This window comes from Athene noctua, chromosome 1 (genome assembly GCF_965140245.1).
Source record: "Athene noctua chromosome 1, bAthNoc1.hap1.1, whole genome shotgun sequence".
Lineage (NCBI taxonomy): Eukaryota > Metazoa > Chordata > Aves > Strigiformes > Strigidae > Athene > Athene noctua.
Genome location: NC_134037.1, coordinates 208,559,399 through 208,587,241, shown reverse-complemented (window position 1 = coordinate 208,587,241; position 27,843 = coordinate 208,559,399). Strand labels below are relative to the sequence as shown.

Sequence of the window (27,843 nt, the reverse complement as noted above, 5' to 3'; positions counted from 1 at the left end):
GCAGGCATTCTGACAGAGTACCTTCTGCAAACCAAACCACACAGAGTGCAAAAATAATCAGTCTGGGATGCCTGAGATGCCTCCCAGGACATAGGCACTTTTTAAGAGTAGACTTTGCAATCTAGGTCTACCCAGACTTCAGTGGTGTTCCCTGAAGGTTGCCTCTGGTAGAAGTCAGGCTGCAGTAGATTTACCCTGGATTTCTCCTGATAATATCTGAGACACGTTATCTTCATTATTGAAATCTCCTTGTTATTCGCCAGTGACACCTCTTTGGTATTTGAACATTATAGTGCCAAACTCAGTGCTCAGAAACAGCTTGATTATTTCTCATGTAAAGGTTTCATATTCTGTTTCCCATGGCTCAGTTCATATCAAAAACTTAGTCATAGCATACATTTACCTTATTCTTATTCTCATTCTCCCTGAGGTAATTCAGAGTCGTATTCAGAGAGTTGCAATATATAAATACTCATTTCAATCTTAGCCAAAACAAACGTGTTTTGGGGGTCTTCACAATCTTCCCATAAGGCCGTCAGTGCCATTACCTTTGATTTCTGCTTCAAGCCAAAGAGTAAATCCTACATCAGTTCCATTTTAACAATATGAATGTTTACTAGTTGACATCTGCAGAGATTGCTCATTCACAAGAAGTGGAGGAAAACTCAAAAAACAGCAGAAAATATGTTATAGCATCCATTTTTCTTCAAAATGGAGAAAATTCTTAATCTGGTTGCACCAGAATAATTGTGACTTCATTGCTACTCAAAACACAACATGCTGGACTATTTCCTGTATTTTGAACAGTCTGGTTCTACACAGATATGTTTGGCTGCTGTGTCATTTGACTGCTAGGCCAAGATTTTTCCACTTTCATAAAGGCTATCCCATAACTGAGTCTCCCCTTAGTAAGTCTTAAGTCTACTTTTATCTGAGCTGATGGATGTGCCATTTTAATGTATAGATATATGTTCCTTTTCATTAATTACTTCAGCTAAAAGGATGAATGAGCTCCATGACATAGCAGACTACCTTTGCATTATTTATAAGGAGGACATCTTCATAAAACTACATCCAAGATTCTTCTTAAAATAGCCCGCGCATTTCATATTAACAAAACCTCTTCATTTATCTGTGTCCTTTCCAGAGCTCTGTGCAGAAAAATTATAATGGCATTTCAGGAAAAAAAAAAAAAAAAAAAAATCAATGCTATTCTATCTGAAGATGAGAGAGTCAGTGGAGGAGTCATATAGAGACACTCAATAGGAAACACTGAGCACTAGCACATTTCTAAATAACGCTGTGACTTAAGGCTTCATAAAGAACAAACTCTATCTACTGTGATTCAAAACTTTGAGTTCTTCTGGCAAAATTACTCTCTTTTTTTACAGTATCTACATCCTAGTCCTGAAGTAGGTACCTCCATTTAGTCAGCTTGATAGATGTAATTCTTCACTGGCTCCACTGACTTGATCTCACAGTTTCATTCATATCCCTGACCATAAAGGTCTGATACTTTTTGTGACACCCTAGGTGATCCCATTTGAGCTTTAGCCACAGTTCAGTGGGGAATGGTCTTGTGTTAAGACAGTCTTAACAGATGCCTCAGATGTCCCAGGACAACACAAACTACTATAGATGCTGATGTGAGAGCAGCTGGAGGGAGCTTTTGATCTCCACTGTCCAAAATGGAAGTTTAGATATTTAGCTTAAAATAGACACCTACATGAACATATCTAATTTTAGTTTCCTTAATTTCATATGGAATCCCTTCTCTAAATTCAGATGAAATGGACTGCATCAATTATATATAAAATGCAATTTTTTTAAGGACAGTAGATTTATGCTGTCAATTCACAGCATAAATGTGTAATGAAACACCTGAACATTTTTCCAGAAATTGCTCAGTATCTCTGAATAGCATTGTGAAGAAAGTATTTCATGAGGTGCTTCTTAGGAAGCATTTGTAATTTCAGGTATCAGCTTTACATTTCCTGTTCTGTCAGTTAATACCTGGACGCAAATGAGAAAATGTCTCTTTTGCACTCAAAATCTAGTTACTGAATATTGTATCCTTACTGCATTTCTGCCAGGTCATTTAAAAAGTAAATTATTTCTTCTTCTGTAATTTAAAAATTGCTATCTAATTTCCATCTCTATTATTGTCTGGCTGTATGTAAATTTGTTCATATAAAACCACTTCCTACAACTATGACACTAAATGCTGCAAAGTGTATGTTGACCTTTTTTTTTCAGTACATCATAAGAAAGATGAAATATAAATTATGTAGGCTCGCAGTTATTCCACATGGTCATACAATTAGCCTAAGTCACACGCTGTGAAATTTAAGAAGATGCAGTGCCCTCACTTTCCTTTCCCCTGAGAGTCAAGTTGCATGTTTTGAATAACTGTCACTTGTCTTTGTAAGCAAATACCTGATTCCTTAATTCACTAAATGGGATTTCATAGATATCTAAATGAACAGTTACGTTTTCTGCGCATAACTTATCTTCATTCGGAAGAAATATGAGTAAACTTTTGTAAGTGTAACTGATGTCCTCAACATATATATTTGTCCCTTTAAAATGTCATACACGATCATGTATAAATCCTCATCACTAATCTTAGTTGAATTTTCTTCCCAGAGGAAAAATAAGATTCTTTCCCACTGAAAAATTTAGAACTTTACAAGCTAAAATCATGTTTCCTGGTTGATTAAATTAATTTATTGTCCAACAGTCCTCATGATTAGAGAGGCTAGAAACTCTTTAAAAAATCTTACAGATATTCTCAAACCAGACAAAGCAGTATTTCACTCATAAATTAGAAATCCCAGTGGCCATACAACAGCTGACTTGCTGGACTTTGAGCCAAAACAGACCTGATGTTTGGACATAAATTTAGTATGAATCAGTTTCTTTCAGCAAATTTTGAATCATTCGAGGCCTCTAAATTAACATCAGGAGACCTACCTAGAAGCCAATTGTAATGTGTCCTGAAAGCAATGAAAGTCATGCCATCCATAGCTACTTCAGCACAGAACCACTCAAGACAGAAAATCTAAAAGCCTAAAAGTGAAACACAAGTCTTTTCCATCACTGGCTCACAACATAGATTGTGATCTTATTATCTTATTGCCAGGAGTAATCTGGTCCTACAAACAAAATACAGAACCTGCATAGTAGTTTTCACCTCCACAAAGCTCATTCAGACAGATAGTTTGGCATTAGGGTTTTGTAAAATATATCTTACAAGAGATTCTGACATTTTTCTGCTGAATGGAGGCAAAATATTGAAATGGACAAAACACAATGGTCACAAAAAAGAAAGATGATTCCAGAACTAAAAAAGTTAGTATGAAAGCAAACACTAGGTTCCTACTTCATGAGAGCACTTGAAAAATTTAACTCTGTGAATATTCTACCTACTTTCAGCTGAGCAACTTCTGTGAGAGTTCCTCTGGGATATATACTTGACATCCAGCAGTCAAAAGTGTCCTATGTGTCCTTTAGTATCCACCACATATATGCTACTGAAATATTTTTCCAAATGGAAGTATATGAAAAATTTCATATCCTTGAACATTATATTTTATACCTGGAAAACAAACACAGTAGCAGAAAATAATTCTCACTATTGCCCACTCAATATGCCTCACCCCTCTTCTAGGGAGAGATTGGTAGGCAATAAGAAAGTTATGCAGTTATAAGACTATTTCATGATTGACCTTTTCTATGAGACCACAAACAAAATTACAAGGTAGAAAGAGCTGTGGGTGCAGATTATGAATGAGCTGTGATTCTGGGTAAATACCACATTTCAACAAAAAATAATTATCAACTAAGTCCTGCCACAAAGGACTTCCTTTTGCTCGTTTCTCTTCCTGGAAAGACAGCAATTAAAATGCTTTCAGATATTAACTTCTTACAATAATCACTTTCCTAAATTAGGGGGGTTTTAAGGTCCCTATATGTTTGTGTACCTTCATCGAATAATTAATAATGCTTAATTATTAACCTGAGTTTTAATGCAGGGCAAGTGCTCAATTCACTATTATCAAAATGTCAATCAAAGGTTATTTCAAATGTATGAAAGAGAGAATGAAGAGGCTGTAAAATATCAGATTCCCTTTTTTTAATGATTTTCATATAACCTACAATGTCATTTTCAGGTTTTCCAAGGATGTGGCCAACCTAAACCAGCACCTGCCCTGAGATCTTCCCGTTCTGTCCCTGAAAACTTTAATACCCGATTTAGACCATATAACCCAGAGGAGCGACCTACAACTGCTGCTGGCACAAGTTTGGATAGGCTGGTAAGGCAAACTATATTCTGGCTTTTAATTAGAAGGAATGGCTTGGTAATATAGTAGAAGAGTGGTAAACTCCTGACAATATTTTTTTAACAATTTCATAGTCACTCAGAGTTTCTATGCCAGCTGTTCCAGCATTCAGTAAATCTTCTTTTCTCCATTGGAAATGGTAGAGAATTGCATTGCAGGAGAGCAATATGACTCAGTCTTTATGTATTAGAAATTTTAGAAGAGAATAAGCTCTTTTCTGGAGGCCAAAAAACGGATGAGCCACAGCAGGTACTTTGCAGTATAAATTCTCTTTGAAAAAGGATCTACAGCAATATTTCTTTTTTTATTATTTTATTAAAAATGGTTTTTTATATATCAAAGCAATATTAGCAGCTAGTTCTTTAACGTATACAATTGCAAAGGCACATTGATTTGTTCCACTTCTTTACTTAATGATAAAATTACAACTGCTTTATTTCCATCCGTCTCAAAAATTGACTTTTATCATCTAAAACTTCAGTGATCATTAATCTTACTTTATTTATTCCATCATTTTGAAAACAAGACTTTAGCATGTTTATTTTCTTTACTACCAGACATTGGATTCACATTTCAGACTTCGATGTTTCTGCTATTTATACATCTATAGATTTACAGTGGGCTAATTATTATAGCTGTTAATATTGTCTCAGCAATCATCTCTAGGTAAAGCCAATGAGCAAAATTAAAGAGCTGTAAAGCATCTGAATCAAAACAGACTGTATGGCATACCCTCCACTTGCTGATCTTATTGCTGAACACTTGCACAGCATTACTCTGTCTTGCCAAAGAGAGTCGTGCTCAGGGCTATAGCAAGAGTGAGGGGAGAAAAGCGCCCAGCTGGAAACAGCCACCATTAGTTGGGGGTATGAGGTTTTGGTGAGCTCCACTCCTGCTGGGTGCCAGGCAAGTGCTAGCTGCAGTATGGCACCAAAATGTCTTGCTATATTTCTGATCATGAGCCTAAAATGTCTAGAGGCTTCTCCAATATGCAGCTTAAATCACTGATCAGGAATCCAAATGTACTAATTCAGATAAGGACCTGGGTATCTTCTTGACACCATCATTCAGCAAATTCCTTTGATGATCACAGTAGTCTTCCACCGTGCCAAGTCTTCCAAATTGCCTCTATCTATGCTGTATTCTATCTATCTACTGTATCCTGTCAATCTTCATGGCAATTCAATTGGAAAATAACATGCCATTTCTAGTAAAGACATGGGATTACTCTGCAGCAAAAAGCAACATTTGTTAGTTCTCTGCTCTTCTGGGAATAGTGCAGCCTGGTTATCCTAAAAGAAGAAGCAGTAAAGATGTTTACCTCCACTGTAGGCTTAGGTCCTTACCACAGCAGGTTCATAACCCAGTGGAGTATCTCAGACTAAAAATCTGCCCAGCAATACTCAACCAATATTTGACGGGATCTTAATTTATATCACAGAATTGCAGAATTTTACCCTTTCACTTTAGATTCAGAGAACCAGCCCTTGTGTATTGCTCAGTGCAGAGGCCTGGTTCTTAATCTATAATTGACCAAGGCGAAGTGAAAGGTCACATCATGCTCCGTCAAAGCTAAAGGTTGCAAACAGGGGAAGTGGGATGAAGAGCATAAAAAGGAAGGCTGGTAGTACAGCTTGGATTACTCTTATGTTGTAAGATCAGGTCAAGCATTTTTGCAATGAAAAAGACACATTTAAGAGACATTGCATATTCACATAAGGAGAATGCTTCTAAACACATTAATATCCTTTTTAAACTACAAGCTTCCAAAATACTGTGTAGCATCCACAAAGATGTGTCAGATGCTGCCAGCCTTTAAAGGCTGTAACTAATGAAAATTGCCAATGCAGATAAACCTTTAGAACTTCCAATAACTTGTAGATTTTCAAAGGGGAACTTGCCTCTATATGATTTAACTAGTTTTGTTCAGGCATTATTTCAGAAAAAACAAAGAGTTTAGCATTGCTGCTGCTACATTAAAAAGTGTTCAAGCCATATACCTATTTTTTTTCTTGCTGGTGATATTTAAAATAATAATAATTTATGATCTGTTAGTGACAAGTGTTAGTATCAAATCCATCTCCAAATGGCAGTGATGCACGTGTTATCTCCTTTTGGGCTAAAACCAACAATCCCTCAAGTCAGAGATGGCCACTGACCTCAGCTGGAGCAAGGAGAGGCTGTTTACATGGATTAGAGGAGAAGGCCTTGTTTCAGAGCTGTAATCCCTTAGCAGCACTTGGGAAAGGTCACTGCCTGCATCTCACACCAACTTGGGTAATTTTATTCAGAAGCATATGAATGCTGCACTCCTGCCTCACAGGAACACCATTCAACCTGCCTACACTAGATCCTTTAATGTGCTGAATCATTCCCTGAATCATGTATCTCTCTTCATTAACTACAGACAGAGCCTGCAGGACCAGTTTCATTTAGATCCTCCTAACCCCTGCATTGCTAACAGGACCTAAGGACAATCCCACACACAGCAATTTTCCAGCGTGCACACTAATCCTTTTCTATTGCTTGCTTAGTACAAACGTACAGCAATATTAATATTTTGGTAGTAGTGCCAAACCATTAAAGATCCTTTTGATTATTATAAGAAAAAAATCTTTCCTTGTGAGTCAGCTGATTGTTCAGTCACATTAACTCTTTTAGAAGTCTATTCTAGAGTTTGTATTCATAAAACACTGTCAGACTACTTAAATTTCAACTGTCATCACAAAGTCCAAACATGCAGCTATGTAAACCTCAAAAGAAGTGACAAACAGTTCTGCTTTCATCTGTCTTTGACAGCATGTCCTCAGAAGAGACCAAGTTGAGAAAATATTTCCTCTGCATCTCAATTCTATGCAAACATGTATCACATCTGAACCAATTTTTTCTTTACTCCTGCTCATATCCCCATGTATAAGCTTAATTCACTTGAGCATGTTTTATCAGGTATGTTCCACAAAGCAGCACCCACAAGAAGCCTACACTGAAATCACCAGGTACTGAACCCATCTGAGAAAGTGCTCCTCATCTTTCCCTGAACGTGTGTGATTAATCCAGTTATTCCGTTCCAAGAGGAGGGAAAGCAGTTTCCCTGTGTTATTGTCATAGCTGTAGCCAGTAAGGCTTCATAAATAAGAAATAGATCTAAATAAATTGTGAGAAATGTGAAAAGCATTAAATATTCCCCAAAAGCAGTGGTATAACTGGTCTAAATTGCATCAGATGTATTTAGGAAGCAGAGCTTGAGAGAGTTGTCTAAGCATGGGTGTAAAGCACCATCTGAGACATCCAAGTACCTGAAACATGGGACCAGATATGGCACAAGACTACAGGAGATCATACTTCTGGAGACGCAGTGGGAACTGGGTACAATACACTGCAGCATCTCAAGCAATTCAAGAAACCTATGCTCAGGCAATAGCCTCATCTTCGCAGCACAGGGCCTAAAAGTCAGGCTCTTTCTAAAGTCAATGGAGAGAGACACACATCTTTATAGAGTGATTCAACCCATGTGTCACAGACACCTCCCACAGACTGGGAAATGTAAAGCTCAACTGAGATAGATCCCCACATGTAGGTATGCAACACTGAGATGCCTGAAAGCAAAGTTATAGGAGAGGTGACCTGGCTGGAAGTAAGATGGAATACCTCAGAGTTAATAAATTCACCTGTTATACTTAGGTAACTGGATTCCACCCTATTTCTCTACTGGCTGTAACAGCAGAAAAATGAGAACTTTCCTGATTCAATATAGATATCCATAGTGTAGATACCTATAACCAGCTATCTAGATTTGAAGTCTAGATGACTGTAGTTTTTACTGTTAACAGAGAGAAATAAAGGTCTTCATTTGCTTGGCTAAACATAGGTTTAGGCAACTGAGATTAAATATTTCTAAAGCACAATTAATCTCAACCTAAAGTATACATATAAACAGGGCAGAGAAATCATTCTATATCCCTCTACTACAAATGCCAAAAAGTGACAACCTAAGTCTAGGCATGTAGCAATTACATCTGGAGTAATATAAACACTGTCAGAAATTAAATAATTTTAACCATTGCTTCTGTAGAGCATGATCTAAAATTTCTCATTTAAAATCAACTGCTTATAAAGACTCGTTATCTTCTCTGTGGTTGCCTGTTTGGTATAACCTGTGGTTTATTTTGTTTTGTTTTGTTTTGTTTTTCTGTTCCCTGAATCTGTTTCCCTCTTGCTTGCCAGAGGACTATCTGGAGGACAATGCAACATGGTGTAAGCTTTGGTATTCTTATTCTTCACTTTCATTCCCATTTGTCTTTGTACAATGCTGGGCAAAACATTTCTTTAAGCTTCATCTTCACTATCTTTACTTTGTGTGTGTCTTGTAGGCTAAAATGCTAGCAGTTCTTTCTGTAGTTTTGCGTTCTGGCTGATTTAGTTCTGCCCAGTGCCCAGAGCTGTTTCCTTCCAGTATTTTCCTCCCACATCAAGGATGATGCCTCACCCTCAGAAAGGAGTGTATGTATTTCTTCAGTGAGCTAAAAGCTGGCGTAAGCATCCCCACGGTCTCAGACCCCACATATGCATGTGCAGCAATGCAAACACTGTGGTGACATTCAGCTCTGAGTCATGTGCCTTGAGATGCACTGGTGCAATGGAAACAAGCTCCCAGGTCCTCCTGGACACTCTCACTAGAATTGTGCCTGTCTTGCTGTCCAATCTTGGGCAAACCATTGAGCTTCTCTGTGGGAGTTTGATAAACTATATTCCCTTACGCTTTCCAGCTTCCTAAGTTCTTGTGAATGTTAGAGGTCCCTGGTTTCAGACAGAAGGCTGCCTCGGCAGGGTTCAGCACAGCCCATGGGGAAGCAGGAACACAGCACCACACAGCACCATACAGATACGCAACATCTCACTTGTGAACTACCTCAAAGCATATAGCTTGGACTACTATATCCTGCTTCTTAGCAGGACTAATTAGTCTACAGAGAGCACCATGCTGATACAGCCATACTACCTCCTGCGTTTGAGCTGCCTCAAGTAGCTCTGTATCCACCGCATCACCACACAGCACAGTGCTGCCTTAATTCAGCTCAAATTTCTCCTGAGAACATACTGCAGCCTGACCTGGCTGGACGTGTATAAAATAATTCCACATTTTCTTTCAGGAGGACATGGAAGCTTTCTTGATTTTCCACGAGGGAGCTGATGCACTATTAACCATATAATGCATAATGCACATGTATACTATGGAGATAGGCAACTGAGAAATTGGCCCTGGCATTTTGTGAGTGATTTACATTCAAGTACAGTATGGTGGATGCATACGTAAGTGGATAAGCATGCACCCAGTCTGAAAAAGAAAACCTTTCATGCTCTTTACCCTGGGGAGGGGAAAATATTGCATTACACTTTGTAGGAAAATGTTCTTTTATCTTCCCTCCTGCTTTCCTTAAATATTTGCAAATCAAGCAAATAAAGTATCAATTTCCATGAGCAAAAGACCCTGAAACATTTTTTTTAGGAAAAAAGTGGGATGTATTTTAAGTGTCCATTCAGTCACATTTTTTAATATTTTTTGTTCCATTGTGTAATGATTTTTATTACAATAAAAAACTGCAACAGTAACCTAACAAATCTGTTGTGAACAATTCCCAGTGTTCCAAAACTACAAGAAGTAGAAAATACGAATTTAAAAAATTATTCCATCTGCTTTGCATTTTATCTATAAAAGACTAAAATTAACAGGACAGTTTACTGCGAAGTAATTCTTGATTTGAATTGCCCAGGGAATCCTTTGGAGCACTCCTAAAAGTGGAGTTTATGTTTCGTTAGAATGGATTTAGTCCAGAGTCTAGAAATTTTGAATATATACAGTGATAGCACAATTTTCCTGAGTTAGGATGTTTATTCTCACCATTTTATTTCTCAAGAGGCCCTAGAATAAAATCCAGTGGTTGTAAATCTTAAGAGGGTTTAAAATACTTTATTAATTTTTCAAACACCTTCCATGTACAGAAACCATAGTTAAAGATATAAACAAAGAGCCTATAAAAGACTGCATAGCTCAGGAGGTTTTAGTCACACTCTTAAGAGTGAAGATGACAGGCTCATATGGGTGTTTTAGAAGCCCACTGACTTTTCACAGGCTACTTCCCCCACAACCCTTAGATGCTGTGCTGTTGGACCTGCCATTTCACCCTGTGTGATGTTAATCAGCAGTTAACTCCTATAAAACATAAGGTGTACAGCTCCTCCAGTTTTAGGTTTTATTTGTTTAAACAGAGTCCTGTTTCTTATTAGATGTCTGGATATAATACATTCAGTGAATAGATATGTTTTACGACGTTTGACGTGGTCATTTGGTGTCAGATTTAGGATTTGCTTGGTTCTCCAAAAATAGGTGTTTGCTTAGTGTCAAGTTTTGTTTATTCTCAATTTCTGTGTTACAGCAATATATAAGTTTAAGTTGTGCAATCTCTTTTTCCCTCATGGTTAATACTAGTTTCAGGTGGTAAAGGCAGATGAATGATGGTGGCTGTCAGAACCCTCCTGGGAGACCTGCCAGAGTCCTGTTTTTAAAAACAGCGATATTATTCCATCCCCCAGCTGAATGGTTCTGCATGCTGCTATATCTGATGCATTGCATTCCTAATGCATGTGAGGCAGTTACCAAGAAAGAGCTTTATTACAGTGTCTTCAGATGGAATGGGTCTGCCTGCTGTTCGGACCCTGCTTAGTATGACCAAGGAAAGACTCTTCCAACAGTAACAGGAAAGACAAATGTCTGTCTTAATCAGCTGTCAAAAAAATGCACAATCTTTATTACCACACAGTGTCTGCCTTGTCTGAAGAGTGATATGTTGCCTGTCCCACTAAATGCAGTGCCTGCTTGAACATCTAAAAATGTATTTGTTAGTACTAATTGAACTTCCTTTACCTGATGGGTGTGAAGACACAGTGAGAGTCATCATCTTATTTCCAGGAAAGTCTTTGGGATATTAATGGTGTTATGTATCCCTGTTACAGCAATGGGGAATACAAAACCTGTAGGCAGAATCAACTCCTGATTACTAGGCTTGTCTGCACACAGTAAGATGAAGAAATGGCATAGTAATGGGTCTTCAGTTGTTGTACATTGAGAAATTATGTGGTTCCTGATCTTGCCTACTAGGGTAAAGCAAAGCAAGAAATATAGGGTAAAGTTTTCACATCTGTGCCATATCAATCCAGACTAACACAAAGTGGAATTATTTGTTCTAACTTTCCATGTTTCTAATGTTGCTATCAAAGTCTGAGCTATCACATCATGCCTTTAATAATTGATGGAGAGAATCAGGCACCTCCAGACCTCACTTAAGATACTCATTTGGAGATGACAAGAATCTGAATTACCCTCGGAATTACCCATTTCTTCCCACTGAGTATGAAGGAAATCTGGATGATTAGCTCAGACATCCAATTTGCAGATGTATAAATGTAACCATAATGCTGGGCTTTTGGTCTTAGGGTCTATGAATCAAATTCACACAAAGGAGATTTTGGCCTGTGAAATATATTGATAGATAGTTCCAATCATACTTCTAATCATATTCAGCATCATGGTATCATCAGGTACCTAGAAGAATAGCTAGTCTCCAACAAAGATAGTTCATTCAGAGGCTGCACAATTTTATTCGATGACAATTGTCCTTTGTAAATCTGGATTAAAATCCACTTCCTTCCATTTGATGTTTTAGCCTCTGCTCAATAAAGACTAGGGTGGGTTTTTTTCCAATATACAGATAGTTTATATTATCAGCCTCTGGAAGATGAATCTAAGCAGGAAATACAACACTGCTCTTTCAGCTGAAAGATAGATCACATTTCATTTCACGTCTGTGCATGAATCTGTGCAGAAGGAAAACTGAATTCTTAATGGTCTTGTTAATGCTAAAGAAAGATAGTGACTCTATAAACATCCTCTGCACTTCAGCATTTTGATAAGATATTAAAAGAAAAAATACAGTTTAAAAATTGGTTGCAGGGCTTGTGTCTCTACTTGCAGTGCATAAACCATGGTCATTTAGATGCTTCCAAGTAACATGACAGTAACAACAAGGACTGACTACCTGCCTGGAAGGTGTTACAGTGTGATGAATTCTTGCATTATTAATATGAATACAACCAACAAATTCTAAGTTTCCATAAAAAATTGATTTTGTAATGTATCACCAGTTCATTTGCCACTAGAGAGTTAGAGGGCCCTTTTGTGCCAGTGACTACAGACCATAAAATATCTTTTCAGCAACAAAGTCTGTTGTGCACAAGTGTGGCTACTACAGAGAAATTAAAGCTTTGGTAATTTCTGAATTAATTGCCAATAGTGACCCTCACTTTCTAGCAGAAAATATGTGTTATACTTTACTGGCAATTAGTTTTCTCCAGATTTTTGCAGCTAATTTTATTTTGCTAGACTGCAGCATGGATATATTGTGAACTCATAACAGGACTGCGCAATGCCTGACTCCACTTGTAACAAATAGTAGGTTACAGCAGACTGAAAACTGATTTCCCAAGCCAAACATCTCATACATTTTTCTTTGGTTGTAACGGACAGAAATTGACACTTTATGGACTTTTATGTGTATCACTAGTGGTGAGAGGGGAGGTAAAACACAAGGACTAAAAAGGTTTGCCTCCATACAAATAATGACCCTTTTGTGAACTTTCTTTAGTCAAAACCAAATATTTTACATCAGGAAAGATTTCCTATATTTTCCTCCTGCTTTTATCTCCCATCCCCCGCTCATATCAAAGTATCAGTCTACATTGCTGGGACAGCAGCACAGGATGATTCTATAATGCCGTTACCTGTAAACAGCAAAGCTTGAGTGGCTAGTTACAGATACTCACTGATGGGAAAGCCAAGGCATTTAATAATACTGGGGAAGGGGAGAAGGAAAGGATTCATCATATCTAATTTTATCCATCATCAACTAAGGAGAAGTCTAAGGTTGTGCACCTGTTAGCAGACCCAACAGAATATTTTGGACCCTAGGTCTGGATGTAGGCCCTAGCAGCATCACAGCTCCACATCAGGGAAAAATGCATAGCTCCCATATTACCACTCCAGATACTTAGTCACCATGGAAAACAGGAAAATACCTGCAAGATGCTTCAGCACTTCATCCCACTCTGGACACTGGCATGTACCAAGGTACACAGTAATAGAGAAATACAACTATAGGATTAGGACTTAGTAGTATGGACTCCCTCCACAGTTGGTTAAGAAAACAGGCATTTTCAGTGCATAATTCCCAGTCTAATGTAGATATCTGCCAGAGATTGCATGAATAGCTCCCTGGAAGTGCCAGTCTTTGTCAACTACAAAGAACTGCAGGCTTGACGAGATATTTGGCTTACAGAGGGCTAGAGCTGAGTTAGATTAACCCCTGCTGAGCTGTCAATACCTAACTTCTCCACAAATAGCCCTACTGAAGTGAACACGACTGAGGCTATTAGAATTTAGGACTTAGATGTACTCACTGGGGACTGAGTAGATGCTTACAAGTTCACCATGTTCTGGTGGCTTTGCGATATAGTGTCAGCAATGACAAATGACCATTGTGTATGTCTTTGTTGGCTTTCTTGGGTTTTGCTGCTTCTGCATTGAATGTATGTCATGTACATGTCATTTCTGGTGCATAAGAAATGGAATTCACTGTGTCTTATTCAATGTCTATAATACAGGTGCTCTGTGGAGCTGGGTTCATTAATCTAGCAATGGAGAGCTAGTCAAGGTGGTCAATAATACGCAGAACTCGCTGAAACACAAGTGCCTTGTGCTAACTGAGATGCCCTGAACTGTCTAGGTGTCTGCAAGGAACTAACAGATGTGATAAGAGCCTTACAGAAGTTCGTCAGTCTTCTGGATGCTCCAGAGGACTCCAAAATGACATTAGACTAATTTATTTCTGTATTGAATGAGGGATCTAGGAGGTACTCATAAGATCCTAAATTAGGCTAAAATGAGGCAGCTGGCCACCTGAATAACTCCCTAGATTCCACTGACTAAGAGGTTGTAAGGCTGTACTTATATAATATAGAGAGAGGTATCCAGGGCCTTCAATGAGGGTCTTGGGTATGGTGCAGGACCTACTGGAGACCTGTACTGGCATGTGGAAGAAAGGGAAGACCTTCAAAGAGAGTGAATACCTGTGTGCAAGCAACTGAATCCAGGTCTCCACTGTCTGTGGTGGGGTTCTTTGACACTTATCTCACATGTCAACACCCACACTGAGAGCTTTTAAATTCAGGCAAGACTAACTCACCGCCAGAGCCTGATAGACAACTAACGTTGCTATTCATTTGTATGGGAGCAAACCACATTGCTGATACACAGCCAGCTCTTAAGAGTCCCTAGGAGAATTGCCTTTGCTTTAAAGTGCTCAGAATTTTGCTTTTCTATTATATATTTGGACAGCATAAATACTATATAGGAACCCAAATGAAAACAGACTGGAATGAAAATTATTTTTCTCCTTAAACATTCAAGCCCATAAAAATTTCAAGTACATAATAATAACTGTGTTACCTAAGTAACTGCTACAGCAACTAAAGTAAAAGGCTAATTGCCTTTTTTAATATAACTTACCTACAGTGCTAATATATTAGAAGTGTGAGATATATGCAAAAATAACAGGAATTTATGAAACGCATTTCTTCTGCTGAAAAAAGCAGCAATCACTTATAGGAAAAAAATTCACTTCATAATAAATGAACCTGAAAGAAACTTCCTTTTCCATGATCTCACAATGAATGCTAATGGTCTTAAAAATCAGAGAACATTTATAATCTTAGAATTAATATGTACTTTAAAAACCCTTTCAACAGTTATTCATTCAGATGAAATCCAGTTGACCAAATAGAGGTATCTAACCCTAGAGCTAGCCAAATAACATATCCTTTACTGTCAGCTGAAAGAAATAGACACTTTCAGGGCACAGTTGATCTGAGCTACTTTAAAAATCTCTATTGGACTAAGATGCACTTGCACCCTTCAGTTCCTGTTTCTCACCACTGACTGCAGAAGAAGAGTTTGTAGCTCAGATGTGGATGCTGGCATCCTGTGAGATGAATTTTATTCTCGGACTCAGTCTTATGGAGCTCATGGTCTACAAACCTGGATAGACTGTGAAATTACTACCATACACCTTGACAGTATTTCTTCATTTTTTTGGCAGCAAGGTGTCACCCTGAGCTAGGCATTGAACACGTATTTAAAAAATGTGTTCCTGTCTTGAACACCTTAATGAGATCTTTCTTTCAGGTGTTCTTTTCTTCTGAAGTAGAATGTGCAAGGTTCCCAGTCATTGCTCATTCTATCTGTATGATTTTCTAACCCACTACGGAAATGGAGTGATTCAGAAAAATTAATCAGCTGTTTCTGTAAAGCACGATCTTCATAATGTCCAAGTTAACAAAGTCTGAATTGGTAACCTGTTTGCCCCACAGGGAGAACAGGAGAAAGTTGACATAGTCTTCCCCTTGTCATTTATGCTCAGGCAATTCAGTTCAGATTACACCTCCTAGTGCAGAGTAGTAGAGAAGCGATGCTGTCCAGGGTACAGGACTCCTGAAGACTGTGAATACCCTCCTCTTTGTGAGGTACACAGCACTTTCACAAGTAGTGATAGGCCTGGAAAACCATGGCTGTTTTTTTCTGCAACCCATCTCTCACAGATTATAATGACCACATTGTTGGGAAAGAAAAGAGGACGGCTCCTGTCTCAGTCACATCCACCTCCTTATTCCCAGGCCAGCTAGGGTTCACCCAGGCGAAGACCTTTGCTGTTAGATGGAAAATGGTGAACTCGGCTCCTCTGCACCTGTAGAGAGAGGCCCATCTTCATTACACTTTTCAAATCACCCCTTGCTTGGTAAAAAACAGTGTGGTAAAACAGAGTCCCTTAAAAATCTCTTTTATGATGAAATCAGCTGGATATACACAGATAGGAGAGGGATTGACTGGAGAAAAAATACTGCCTGTGAAATGTTCAGCAGCTCATTCAGGAATGCAACCAACTGCAAACTGGCTTGGTAATGTCCTGGGACAAAACCCCTGGAATTCTCAAGCTGGTTGTGGAGGCACTTTTAAAAAATTCTATTCCCCTCAGGTTGTAATTCTGATTTATTTCTGTGCTAAAATGGGAAATAGCACGGCTGGCAAACACTCTTTCAGAAATCTAGAAAATACTTAATGATATATAGGGCCATATTCTTCAGTGTCGTTCATTCCTTAATGTGTCCCCATGGCGAAGGCACCATAATCACTTTGAGGCCACTCATCTCTATGTTAAAACACTCTTGCCTCTCTCAGCCATTCACTTTATCAAACAGAAAACAGAGACTAGAAGGGCATCATCGTAAGGAAGGTATGACCAAGATACTTCCATGTGTTATAACTGCCTAAAGATTTAACTCTGGCCTCCAGACCAAATGAGCAAAGCTGCCCGCTCACTCAGGCATATGAGCCATACTCAGCTGGTACTCAGTGGATACTAAGGACATGAGCAAGTTGCAGAACTTCTCACCCTGACAGGTGCCCACACACATTCTGGAAGCTCTCTAGCAAATGCAAGTGAATTTACTGGGCTTTCAGGAAAGGCTCTGCTGCTGCATGTTGGCCACACAGCTGAGTTTACACCCACACCTACTTTTTTCTTCTTTTTTTTTTTTTTCCCCATTTGAAACACTAGTGTTTGATGCTTGGAAAATCCAAATTTGCTTTGCACTTTTTCAGTAGCCATGCCTTAAACCAGCCAGGAATGTTTTGTCACTTTTCACTATTAATAGTGACAAATAACAGGATTAACAACACGAAGGGTCTCTTTAGGTTTTACTGCACTTCTGCATGCAATGTTATCTGGTTTTGAGACCTTACTCCGCTAACTGCTGGCTTGCTGAAGTGTTTTCTAACAAAGACAGCAATACTCACACTATAATCCAGGCTAATGACAAACTTCCAGCAAGGATTCCAAGGCTCAGCCTTCATTTGCACAATTCACCATTTAATTTTAAAGGATTAAGTTGCCTAGTCAGGGGAAATATGCACTGATAAGAACATACCTGTGAAACCTTCTTTCTTGCTGCACTGGTGGAAGTTGCCATAGTAACTTATCAGGATAAGTTAATCAAGCTTTGCCTGTTATCAGAAACCAGATGGAGCAAAAAATCCCAGCTATGGATCTTTAGGCAGCTGTTAAGTCACACAGAAGTTCAGCTAGAGGTAAATAGGGAAAGGGTCTGTCAGACAGAAGTCATAGGCATAGTATGCTGGTATAAAGAAATTACAGAGGAAAATGAGGAGATGAGGCAGAACAAGGAGTGTCTTCAATTTTTACTGCTAATATTGAAATGTTTTTCTGCTGTAGAAAGTATGTTTATTTAAATAAAATTCTGATATTCCATATGTTTGCTCCATTCTTTATGTGACTGCCATATCATATTTGCTTAGTCAAAGCAATTTTTCTTCTCTGCTCAGTCTTGTGGGGGTCAGCCCAGCATAGGAAAATCCAATTGTCCTAATTCTCTTTCATATACCAGCATTTATAACCTCCAGGAACATACACTCAGTCTCTTTTACAGTACTTGGTTATGGCTGGGTGGTGATTTGTGAAGGAGAAAGGCAACTTGATTCTCATCGGCCAATGTGGGGACCTATGCTAGACTAGCAAAAAAATTGTTACATGGAGTATGACAGACACCAAGAAAGTGATGCAGAGAAAGGTGCTGGATTTTCCACCAAGGGTGCACTGGAGCACAGGGAGGAGAGGAACAGTGGAGAGATTTGAACAGGTTTCCCCATGTTGTGAATATGCAGGCAGGGAGTTTCAAGGTGGCCAGGAATTTTGCTTCTGGGAATTTGCTTTATGCTTATGCACAGGTTCAGGGAACATCAAAGTTCTTGCAGCCTTTGCTTGGGAACACAAAGTGTGTTCTTGCCTCCTTCTACCCCCAGCAGCCAAAGGGGGCAAGCAGTAAAGTTTTTACTTTTTCCTGTATGTACAGTTTTTAATTTACCTGTAGCTTTGGGTGTGAAAGGTCATGACGACATGGCCAGTGCCTAGTGCCCTACACCTGCTGGCCTGCATGATAAGGGGCAGCAGCATAGCACTGCAGCCTAGTAAAGATATCCTGCATCTTTGAGTGTGGAGCATGTCATGCTGGCTGCCACCATGGCAGCAAGCTGCTACTCCACACTGAGAATTCAGGGGAGGGAGGCCAAAATCATGAGCTTTGGGTAGCCCGCTTATGAATATAGAAGAAAAGCCAAGAGGTGCTTTTCACCATCACAGTCACCAGCTTTTAGCCTTTGGCGTGCGTCATACAAGACAGCTTGAGCTAACTTTGCATTTCATCATCCTGAAAGGATCCACAGGCATCAAATGAATTTGAATTCCAAAAAGCCAATCAGAAAACCGAAGGTTAGCCTGGCTTGGGAAGGTACTAAGCATCCCTCTAGTTTCCATGAAGAGCACTCATCTGCACTTTTTTTTTTTTTTTAATTTTGCCAGGTTTTCCTGAGTAGGAAAATAAAATTAGATAAAATTGCTAAAACCACCTTGAAAAAAAAGTGTAAACGTCACAGAGATTTGGCTTGCACAGTACATTTCTTAAAAGGCTGGAAGCCATCTGTGGGATAAGGTCAGGCAAGACCCAGGGAAGGTCATGGAGCAGGTCATCTTGAGTGCCATTAAAAGTCATATATGGACAACCAAGGGATCAGGCCCAGTCAGCACGGGTTTATGAAAGGCAGGTCCTGCCTGACAAAGTGATCTCCTTCTATGACAGGGCGACCTGCTTATTGGATTAGGGAAAGGCTGTGGATGTTGTTTACCTTGACTTCAGCAAGGCCTTTGACACCATTTCCCACAGCATTCTCCTGGTGAAACTGGCTGCTTGTGGCTTGGAAGGGCACACGCTTTGCTGGCTAAAAAACTGCCTGGATGGCCGGGCCCAAAGAGTTGTGGTGAACGGAGTTAAATCCAGTCAGTGGCCGGTCACAAGTGGTGTCCCCCAGGGCTCGGTTTGGGGGCCACTCCTGTTTAACACCTTTATTGATGATCTAGACGAGGGGATCGAGGGCACCCTCAGTCAGTTTGCAGATGACACCAAGTTGGGTGGAAGTGTTGATGTGCTCGAGGGTAGGGAGGCTCTGCAGAGAGACCTGGACAGGCTGGAGCCATGGGCTGAGCCCAGCTGGAGGAGTTTCCATAAGGCCAAATGCCGGGGGCTGCCCTTGGGCCACAACAACCCCCAGCAGCGCTACAGGCTTGGGGAGGAGTGGCTGGAGAGCTGCCAGTCAGAGAGAGACCTGGAGGTGCTGATTGACAGCTGGCTGAACAGGAGCCAGCAGTGTGCCCAGGGGGCCAAGAAGGCCAATGGCATCCTGGCTTGTGTCAGCAATAGCGTGGCCAGCAGGGACAGGGAAGGGATCTGACCCCTGTCCTCGGCACTGGTGAGGCCGCACCTCGATTCCTGTGTTCAGTTTTGGGCCCCTCACCACAAAAAGGACATTGAATGACTCGAGCGTGTCCAGAGAAGGGCAATGAAGCTGGTGCAGGGTCTGGAGCACAGGTCGTACGAGGAGCGGCTGAGGGAACTGTGGGTGTTTAGTCTGGAGAAGAGGAGGCTGAGGGGAGACCTCATCGCCCTCTACAGCTACCTGAAAGGAGGGTGCAGAGAGCTGGGGATGAGTCTCTTTAACCAAGTAGTAAGCGATAGGACAAGAGAGAATGGCCTCAAATTGCACCAGGGAAGGTTTAGACTGGATATTAGGAAGCATTTCTTTCCAGAATGGGTTGTTAGGTGTTGGAATGGGCTGCCCAGGGAGGTGGTGGAGTCCCCATCCCTGGAGGTGTTTAAGAGTCAGGTCGACTTAGCACTGAGGGATATGGTGTAGTTGGGAACTGTCAGTGTTAGGTTAATGGTTGGACTGGATGATCTTCAAGGTCTTTTCCAACCTAGATGATTCTGTGATTCTGTGATAAGTTCTGAAAATACCTGAACCCAGTAAGCATATCAACCTAAAAGGAGTATGGGTAAGCCAGTCCATATAAAATAAAAAATTACTTTACCTTTTCTCCCACACCTGATAGAATTCAAACATTTTCTTCATTGAAAAAATCATGGGACTTTTTTGTTATTTATTTTTATGGATACAATCCTTTTTATGGTTCCTGACAAGATGAAGGATCTACTAATCTGAGAACTATACAAACACATAGCTTTTGCACCAACAACTTGAGTCAGAAATTAATTCACATCTTGACCACCCCAGTGCTTGGCCATCAAATCGTATTTCCTTTGAAAAACAAGCAGGAGATATGAATAAGGCAAATAATTCTTGTACGCTTCTTATTTATTTGGGTTTGGTCAGGACTAGAAACAGAAATAAGCAAACAAATGAAGTACAGTAAGCTTCTGATCTAGTCTGCTATCTCAGGTTCGAGCAGAACTGCAGCTGTATTTTTTAGATTTCAAAGGTTCAGAAAAATTATGTACTCCAGTTTAGGGGTGGTTCTGAACTTCATTCTGAAGTGCAGCTTTAAAAAAAAAAAAAAAATCATAGCTGAATATCTCCTTGTTTTGATGCACATCACTGCAGAAGCTTGAACACATCTGCAGGTCTGCATAGCCCAGGCAAAAGTCCTAGAAAATGTCACTCCATTAGGGACAAACTTGCAGAAGGATTGCTCCGAGAGCCGTCAACTGATTGCTGTGGTGCTTTGCACATTTCCAGTTCTTCTCTATTTCTGCTGTTTGAACAGCGGCTTTTGGTTGTCTGCTTGCATATTGTAAACCAAATCTTAAAGAACTCATACTCACAATGATAAAGTTCTCCTGGATTTTAATGATGTAACCTGTGGTCTTTTTTTTTCTTTTTTTTTTTTTTTTTTAACTCTTGATACAGCTTTGAATTCCTCTTGAACCTGCAGTGGAGTTCTAACCCTTTGGTTTTGCCATCACAGGCTGTAGCTGTGCATGCAGTAGCTAAATTATAAATTCAGCTTCACGAGCAGTTGTACTGTAGAATAAAATAAGACAGGCAAAGTATCTGTAAGAAACAAAACTTGTTAGATGTAAGTGCCTTTGATCAGCAAATGCAGCAAGGGCATGGAGAAAATAAATAGGCTTATCTTAAAATAGGACATAGTTTAAAGTCATTCCCAGTGTGAAAGTATTCTCTTTGCACAGCTGAAACATAAATGATGTAGGATCGATGTTAGATGTTGCCTAGGCTATTCTGAAAAGGAGCCTGTAGAAACTGTGCTAACTGATCGCTGCCAATGAGTTTACTTGCTGTATGTCTCAAGACAGAGAAACTGAAAGAGCATGCAGAACTAGGAGCAAGTTGATGAAGAAATTAAACTACAAAATGACAGGAAGAAGACAGGAAATGTAATGACCAATATAGGCTGGTTCAACTGCTTGTTTGATTTAAAATTTTTATATATGCAGCCTCAGGAAATAAAAGCTCCCATTCTCTTCAACACAGTTTATAAAGTTTTTGCTCCAGTAATGAAAAATGGAAATGAGCCTCTCTAATGAATTATAGCAATTATCTCTCTGCTGGGGCAAGGCAACTCTGAATCCTGCCATATTCCCCCAAGAAAAGAAGCACTATGTGCTGTTAATCACCAAACACCTCGAGAAATTCAACAACCTTTTCTTATCATTATTTCCCTGAAGCACGAGAGTGCTCAGCTACAGGCCCATGGCACTTCTGGATCTCACACTGTGAGTAGCCTTCAACTTCACCAGGGTGTATTTGCACAGGGAGCTCTCTGTGTATGAACAGCAGGTTGACACAGAATGAGATTGATTTCTTGCACTGTTACAAATCAGTAATTTATCCATGGATTATGAATCTGGTTAAAATAAAATCCTTGGTTTTTCTCACTTATGGACCTTAGCTGATCTGTGCGAAAGGAAACTGGTGCAAATCATATTTTAAATGAAAACATTTTTGTATGCCACTTGTCATGGAATGTAAGAAAAGTGCTAGTGTTTCCTTGTTAGAATGACTTTATCTAGATTTTCTGACTGTTGTTATAGAGATGGCATAAGTGATGTGCCAAGGTGAAAGGACTAGTACTAAGATTAAATCCATCTGTATTCATTCCTCTACAGATAGGAAAGCTATTAGTTTTACCATACATGCACCTTTTCTCACACACAAAATATTTACATTCAAACTGGCTCAAATGAATTTTTATTCAAACACGTTACCTAAAAATTGAGGAATTTTCCCATTAAATTATACTTGAACTGAGCAAAAATTGAACTAATGTAAGTAAATAGCATTCATTTCAGGTTGAAAAGTCTGTTATCTCTTGGACTTTTTTCCAAAGAAAAAGCATATTTTATGTGTCCCGTCCTGAAAAATTAAGTTGATGTCTACCTATATGACTGAAAACTGAAATATGTTGTCTGGGAGATCACCACTGAGGGATTAGTACAAGCTAATCATTTGATTCATTTGTAATGCACCACAGCTATGCTGGAGCATTATGCTTGTGCAAGATGTTACGTTAAACCAGAAATATGTGGATCATCTGGGATATCTTTATCTGAATGTTTTCATTTGATAGAAGTATAGATTTTTTTTGTATCATATAGGTATATCACATATACATATAGCTGAGGTTTTTGGACTTGCAAACTGAAAACTTCTCAGTCTAAACAGAGATGTTTTGAGCATCCAAGAAAGAAAAATCTGAACATCCCATGTCCGTACCTCCATTCAACAGAGAACATCCTCTACAATTAACTGTTTAAAATGAACAGAGACTGTTTTCTCTTTCTTTTGGCAGTGATAAACTCTTTGCATCATAAACAGCTCTAGCCATAAATCTCACTTAAAGCCAAAGCTGTGCATCATCCTATTGTCAGTATTCAGTCACACCGCCCTGCACTCACGGGCTTCGAGCTCGCATCCCAGGATTCATAGTCACTCATAAAAACTGCATCAGGAGCTTTTGCCTTGACACACCAGGATGACCCTGATTTTTGAAGGCAAGGCAGGCATCATCCTTCAGGGTGCATGTTCCCAAGTGGCAGCTGGGGAAGCTGCCCTCCGGGAACCGTGGTGTGCCTGTGGCCACCAGCGAATCAAGAGGCTTATAACTGCCAGAGAGCAAAAAACAAGCAGAAGAGTTGTCTGCCTCAGGAGTTTGCACAGTTCAGTGCATGGTAAAACAGGGAGAGCTAAGAAGAAAGAATGAGACTGGCTAATTTCCAGTTCATTTCCATGATACTTTATTGAAATGAAAATATGCCTAAAAGCTGCACAGTGTAGAAGAGGGGGAGACCCCTGAGGCTTTCATCTAAGGAAAGCAGAGTCTTTCTAGGAGAAGATTTCATCCTGTGGCCGCTGTTTTATCCCTGTGGGCTACTTGTTATTACTGCCCATGAGTGATTTAGTGGCAAGTTCCCATCTCTTTCAGGTCTCTTTTTTGTCCCACTCTCCTTATACAAAGTCTCTAATAGTTTCTGATCATTCAAGGAAATACCACTGCTCTTTTCCCTCCAGTTTTGAATTTTACAATTAAAAATGTGTTATGGGTCAGCTCTGTGCTCTGAACTAATACAGACTTAAAAGTCTGAGTTGACTGGTGTAACTCTGCCACCCGGCACTGTGCCACACCATAAGAAGCTGCCAACTTGGGTCCTAGAGGCAATAAAGATATTTTAGCATGGTTCCACACCTCTTGACCTGCCTCTCCACAGGACTAACTGGTTCAACTGACATGGCACTGACATCAAGTCCCTAGGCCTGTAACCACCTTGGCTGAGATTATCTCAAGGATCTCTGACTGCCATGACATAGCTGCTCCCCTTGTCCATCTTCCTCCCCATTCATTCCTCTCCAAATAGTACAGGGATTTCTGTGTCAATTCTTTCTCTTTTATAGTTTTTGTCTCTCCTATAGGGATATATTTCGTGCTGCTGCATTTGTGTGTTAGCAGGAAGTTCTGCACCCAAATCTGTATTTTCCAGGGTCTGTTTTTGATGTGGTCCAGTTTGATGTGTAAATTACAAATGAACTCACATAATTTCAGCAGCCTAAAACACAAAGATGAGTCCATGCTGGGCATCTATGCACCCTGTAAAATCAGCATGGACATCCAGTCCATATACTTTCTCAGGATAGGCTGATCTGGCCAATAGAAATGACTACACTGGGAATCCAGACAAGTAGGCTAGCCTGATTTTTTACTTTTCAAGTGACTAGACTTAGTGAGATGAATGCTGGTTGTTGTGAACACCAATGGCATACAACAAGAAGTATCAGTTCTTTAAATGTCTTAGTCCTTTAAACAATAACTTTAGAAGTAGTATGGCTATGGCTATGTAGCTATCTTAATCACAGTTGGAACTCTTCACTGGTGCTGCAGCCAGATGCCTCCACTTGCCATGGTGGCATCACCAGCAGACTGAGATAGGATCACAGAGTTCCTGATTCAGGACTAGCCCTGTAGAAATGTAATGAGCTGAGAACTTGGAGCAATCATGGTGCTAAGTCTCTTATATTCCCAAGCTTGGTGGCCTTATGAAAACTGTTTAAGGGCATGGTGCCTGGCCTATAATAATTCCTGAACCGTGACATAAAATTCGTCTGGGGAGCTGACTCATGCCACAGCTTGTTCGTAGGACTGATCTCACAGTTTAGCTGTATGGACCAGTGAGTCCAGGAGTGTTCCTAGTACTCTTAACTTATTGAAGAAAAAACCTAATAGACTAGGCCACAGAACGTAGGTGCAGTGAAGTGTGATGTTGGATCTCTCACGCTTCAGTGATGCTTTTTCTGTCCTGTGTTTCTTCTTCTTAAAAAAAGAAGACCAAACAGACAGGAAAAAAAAAACAAAAACAAAAACCAACCAACCAACCAAACAAACAAAAAACATCTGTAGATGAAGGCAATATCCAGGGATCTTAGTCTACATCTGCACAATGAATCGGGGAGAGAGAAGCAATGATCTCTCTAGTGTGAATAGTTTAGGATTCACTAGAAAAATAAAATTGCAGAGGGACAGATATCTGGTTATATCGAAGTACTGGAGAGCATATAATAGATCATCAGATAAAGAGTGAGAAAAGTATATGTACTGGGAGCTTGTGAGCTACCTTAGCTACTAAGCTAAGGTAGACAACTAAGAGTTTTGACTGCTAAAATAAAAAATTAAAAAATAAATTATTTCTGAATATGTGGCTCAATTATGTAAATCAAAATAATACATTGACTTGGACAAGAAACTAAAATTATAACACTAAGCATATAAAATTAAGCGACCTAAAATAATCATTGACAGAGGCTTATTTGACATTAAAATTACTGCACCACTAGAAGCCACTTCAAAAAAATAAGTACAGCAACTGTGTGATGTCATTGAAGCAACAGAGTTACTTAGAGTCAGATTCCCTACATAGAACTTATGGTTCAAGGACAACCTTGTAGAAAATGCAGAAATCTTGTGCAGGTCCCTACAAAAAACCCACAAGAATGATGCCATGAAGGCAGTGGTTTGCAGATGACAACACAGAACATCTCTACCTGCTATTGTATTTCACAGAGATAATCGGTCAGTTTTGTAGTATAGCTTAATAACACATCCCTGTTATTTGAGGTGACAATACTCAGTATCCTGCTTTAAAGTCTTCCTCTATAAAACATGGAGAAAACCTATACTAAAACCACTTGAAACGGAGACAGATTTTTAAAGATATACAGGCATTTCCTGTCCTTTAATTTCAAAAAGAAGTATCTGGCCTTACTAGCTGGCTGACTGACCTCAGCAAATAGAGGGATTCACCATCAAAGCAGTATGTTTCCACACAACTGTGGTCCTCTATTTAACCATATCTTCCTGTGGGACTCTGTGTGTACCAGTGATAGGTTCTAAAGTATTCAATTTTTCACTGGTAGAATTCAGTATGAGTTTTTCAGGTAGCACAGATTGGTCACATAATAAATATTTTCTAGAATAGGACAGCCCAACAAGTGATCTAAGTCACTTATGATTTTAGTCCTTTTAGACAAAACATGTTTTGATAGAGCCAGATATAAAGTCATGTATCTGAGAACAGTGACTACCTGCCAGACCTAAAAAATTGAGACTACCTTGAAAAGGAAAAGCTTAAGAGAACTGAGGAGATAGCAGGAGAAGGCAAGGTAGAAAATTCCAGCTGCTGCAGCAAAAAAGTTTAGCTATCATACGTGCAATGGTGAGCGGTAAGTAAGGATTTATGTCTTTGAATATGGAACTGATGGGTCTACATCTAACATTGAATAAGAAAGGGCTGGAGTGTGATCAAGGGCTGGACCACTGATCACCCACATTGCTTATGTGTTAGTTCATTCCCCATCACAGTTTTGACCCACACAGATAAATACCCTCTAAGACATGGATATAGTTTGAAGGATATCAGGAACCATTCCCAAAAGTCAGCAGCTGGGGCATAAAGTCAACCCACTTTTGACCTCCCAATCCAGCCTATTCCTCCAACACTATTTTACCATCTGCTATCCCAGTATCACCTTCAGAATACTTTGCCCAGATACCTGGCATACCTCAAGGTATGTAACACATGGGCCATGGGAAACCCCGGGCCAAGTTCTGTGTAGAACAGATGCAGGGAGTTTCTGCCACTTGGCATCAGGAGGAAACTCTTGAGTTGATTTCTAGAAAGAGGCATGTATCTTTTAAATGCAGACTTTAACAAGGATGGTGAAAAGTCAGAACAGTAAGAGCCATACATAAAGGCTAGAAAAATGCCTTACAATGACAGACTTAAAACTTCTCCTCTTAGGTTATCAGAAAAGATCAGGAAGTGACTTGGTGGCTGTATGTGCCTCCAAATGGAAAAATTCCAAGTACTAAAAAATCTTAATCTAAACAAGAAATAATAAGTGCCTATGGGTGGATGAAGTTACAAAAATGTACCTTTGAAATAAGGCATTTGGTTTAACAGTGAGGCTGACTAACCACATGAGCAGATTCCAGCAGGAAATAGTGGGTTCTTCCCCTGTCATTTTCCAGTCTTTTTCCAGCTTTAGTAAAATTTAGGTGAAAGTCCTTTCACAAGAAGTGAAGACTGTGTTCTCTCTGTCTGTAACATCAACAAATCCAGGGCTGTTAATTCAGAAGGTAAAGAGTTAACTGACAATATTTTTTCCAGCAGAATGGATAAAACTTGAAATAGATCTTGGTAAAAGTTTTGATGCTTTTATATTAGTACGGCAGATCCCAAAGCAACGTGTAATGCGTTCTTGGCATAGCATACAGCTTAGTAAGCAGTGAAGCACTGGCTACAGTCCGTGCTTACTCCATTTTCCAAATGAATTCAATAGGTCACTCCAGATAGAGTGCATTACAATAATCCAGTCTTGAGCTGACAAAGGTACGTGGAAAGGTTTTATTGAAGAGGTTGTCTTTGCCTTTTCCGACATAAATGGAAATATTATTTGGGG

General features: G+C 39.6%; 1 protein-coding gene across 1 annotated transcript in view; it reads left to right on the top strand.

The window, feature by feature from the left end:
- GPC6 (glypican 6) overlaps positions 1–27,843 on the top strand; it is a 795,485-nt gene that overhangs the window by 728,528 nt on the left and 39,114 nt on the right. Inside the window, exons 6-7 of the mRNA XM_074930934.1 lie at positions 4,173–4,316; positions 8,568–8,597. Coding sequence (XP_074787035.1) covers positions 4,173–4,316; positions 8,568–8,597 — 174 coding nt within the window. The remainder of the gene's footprint in view (positions 1–4,172; positions 4,317–8,567; positions 8,598–27,843) is intronic.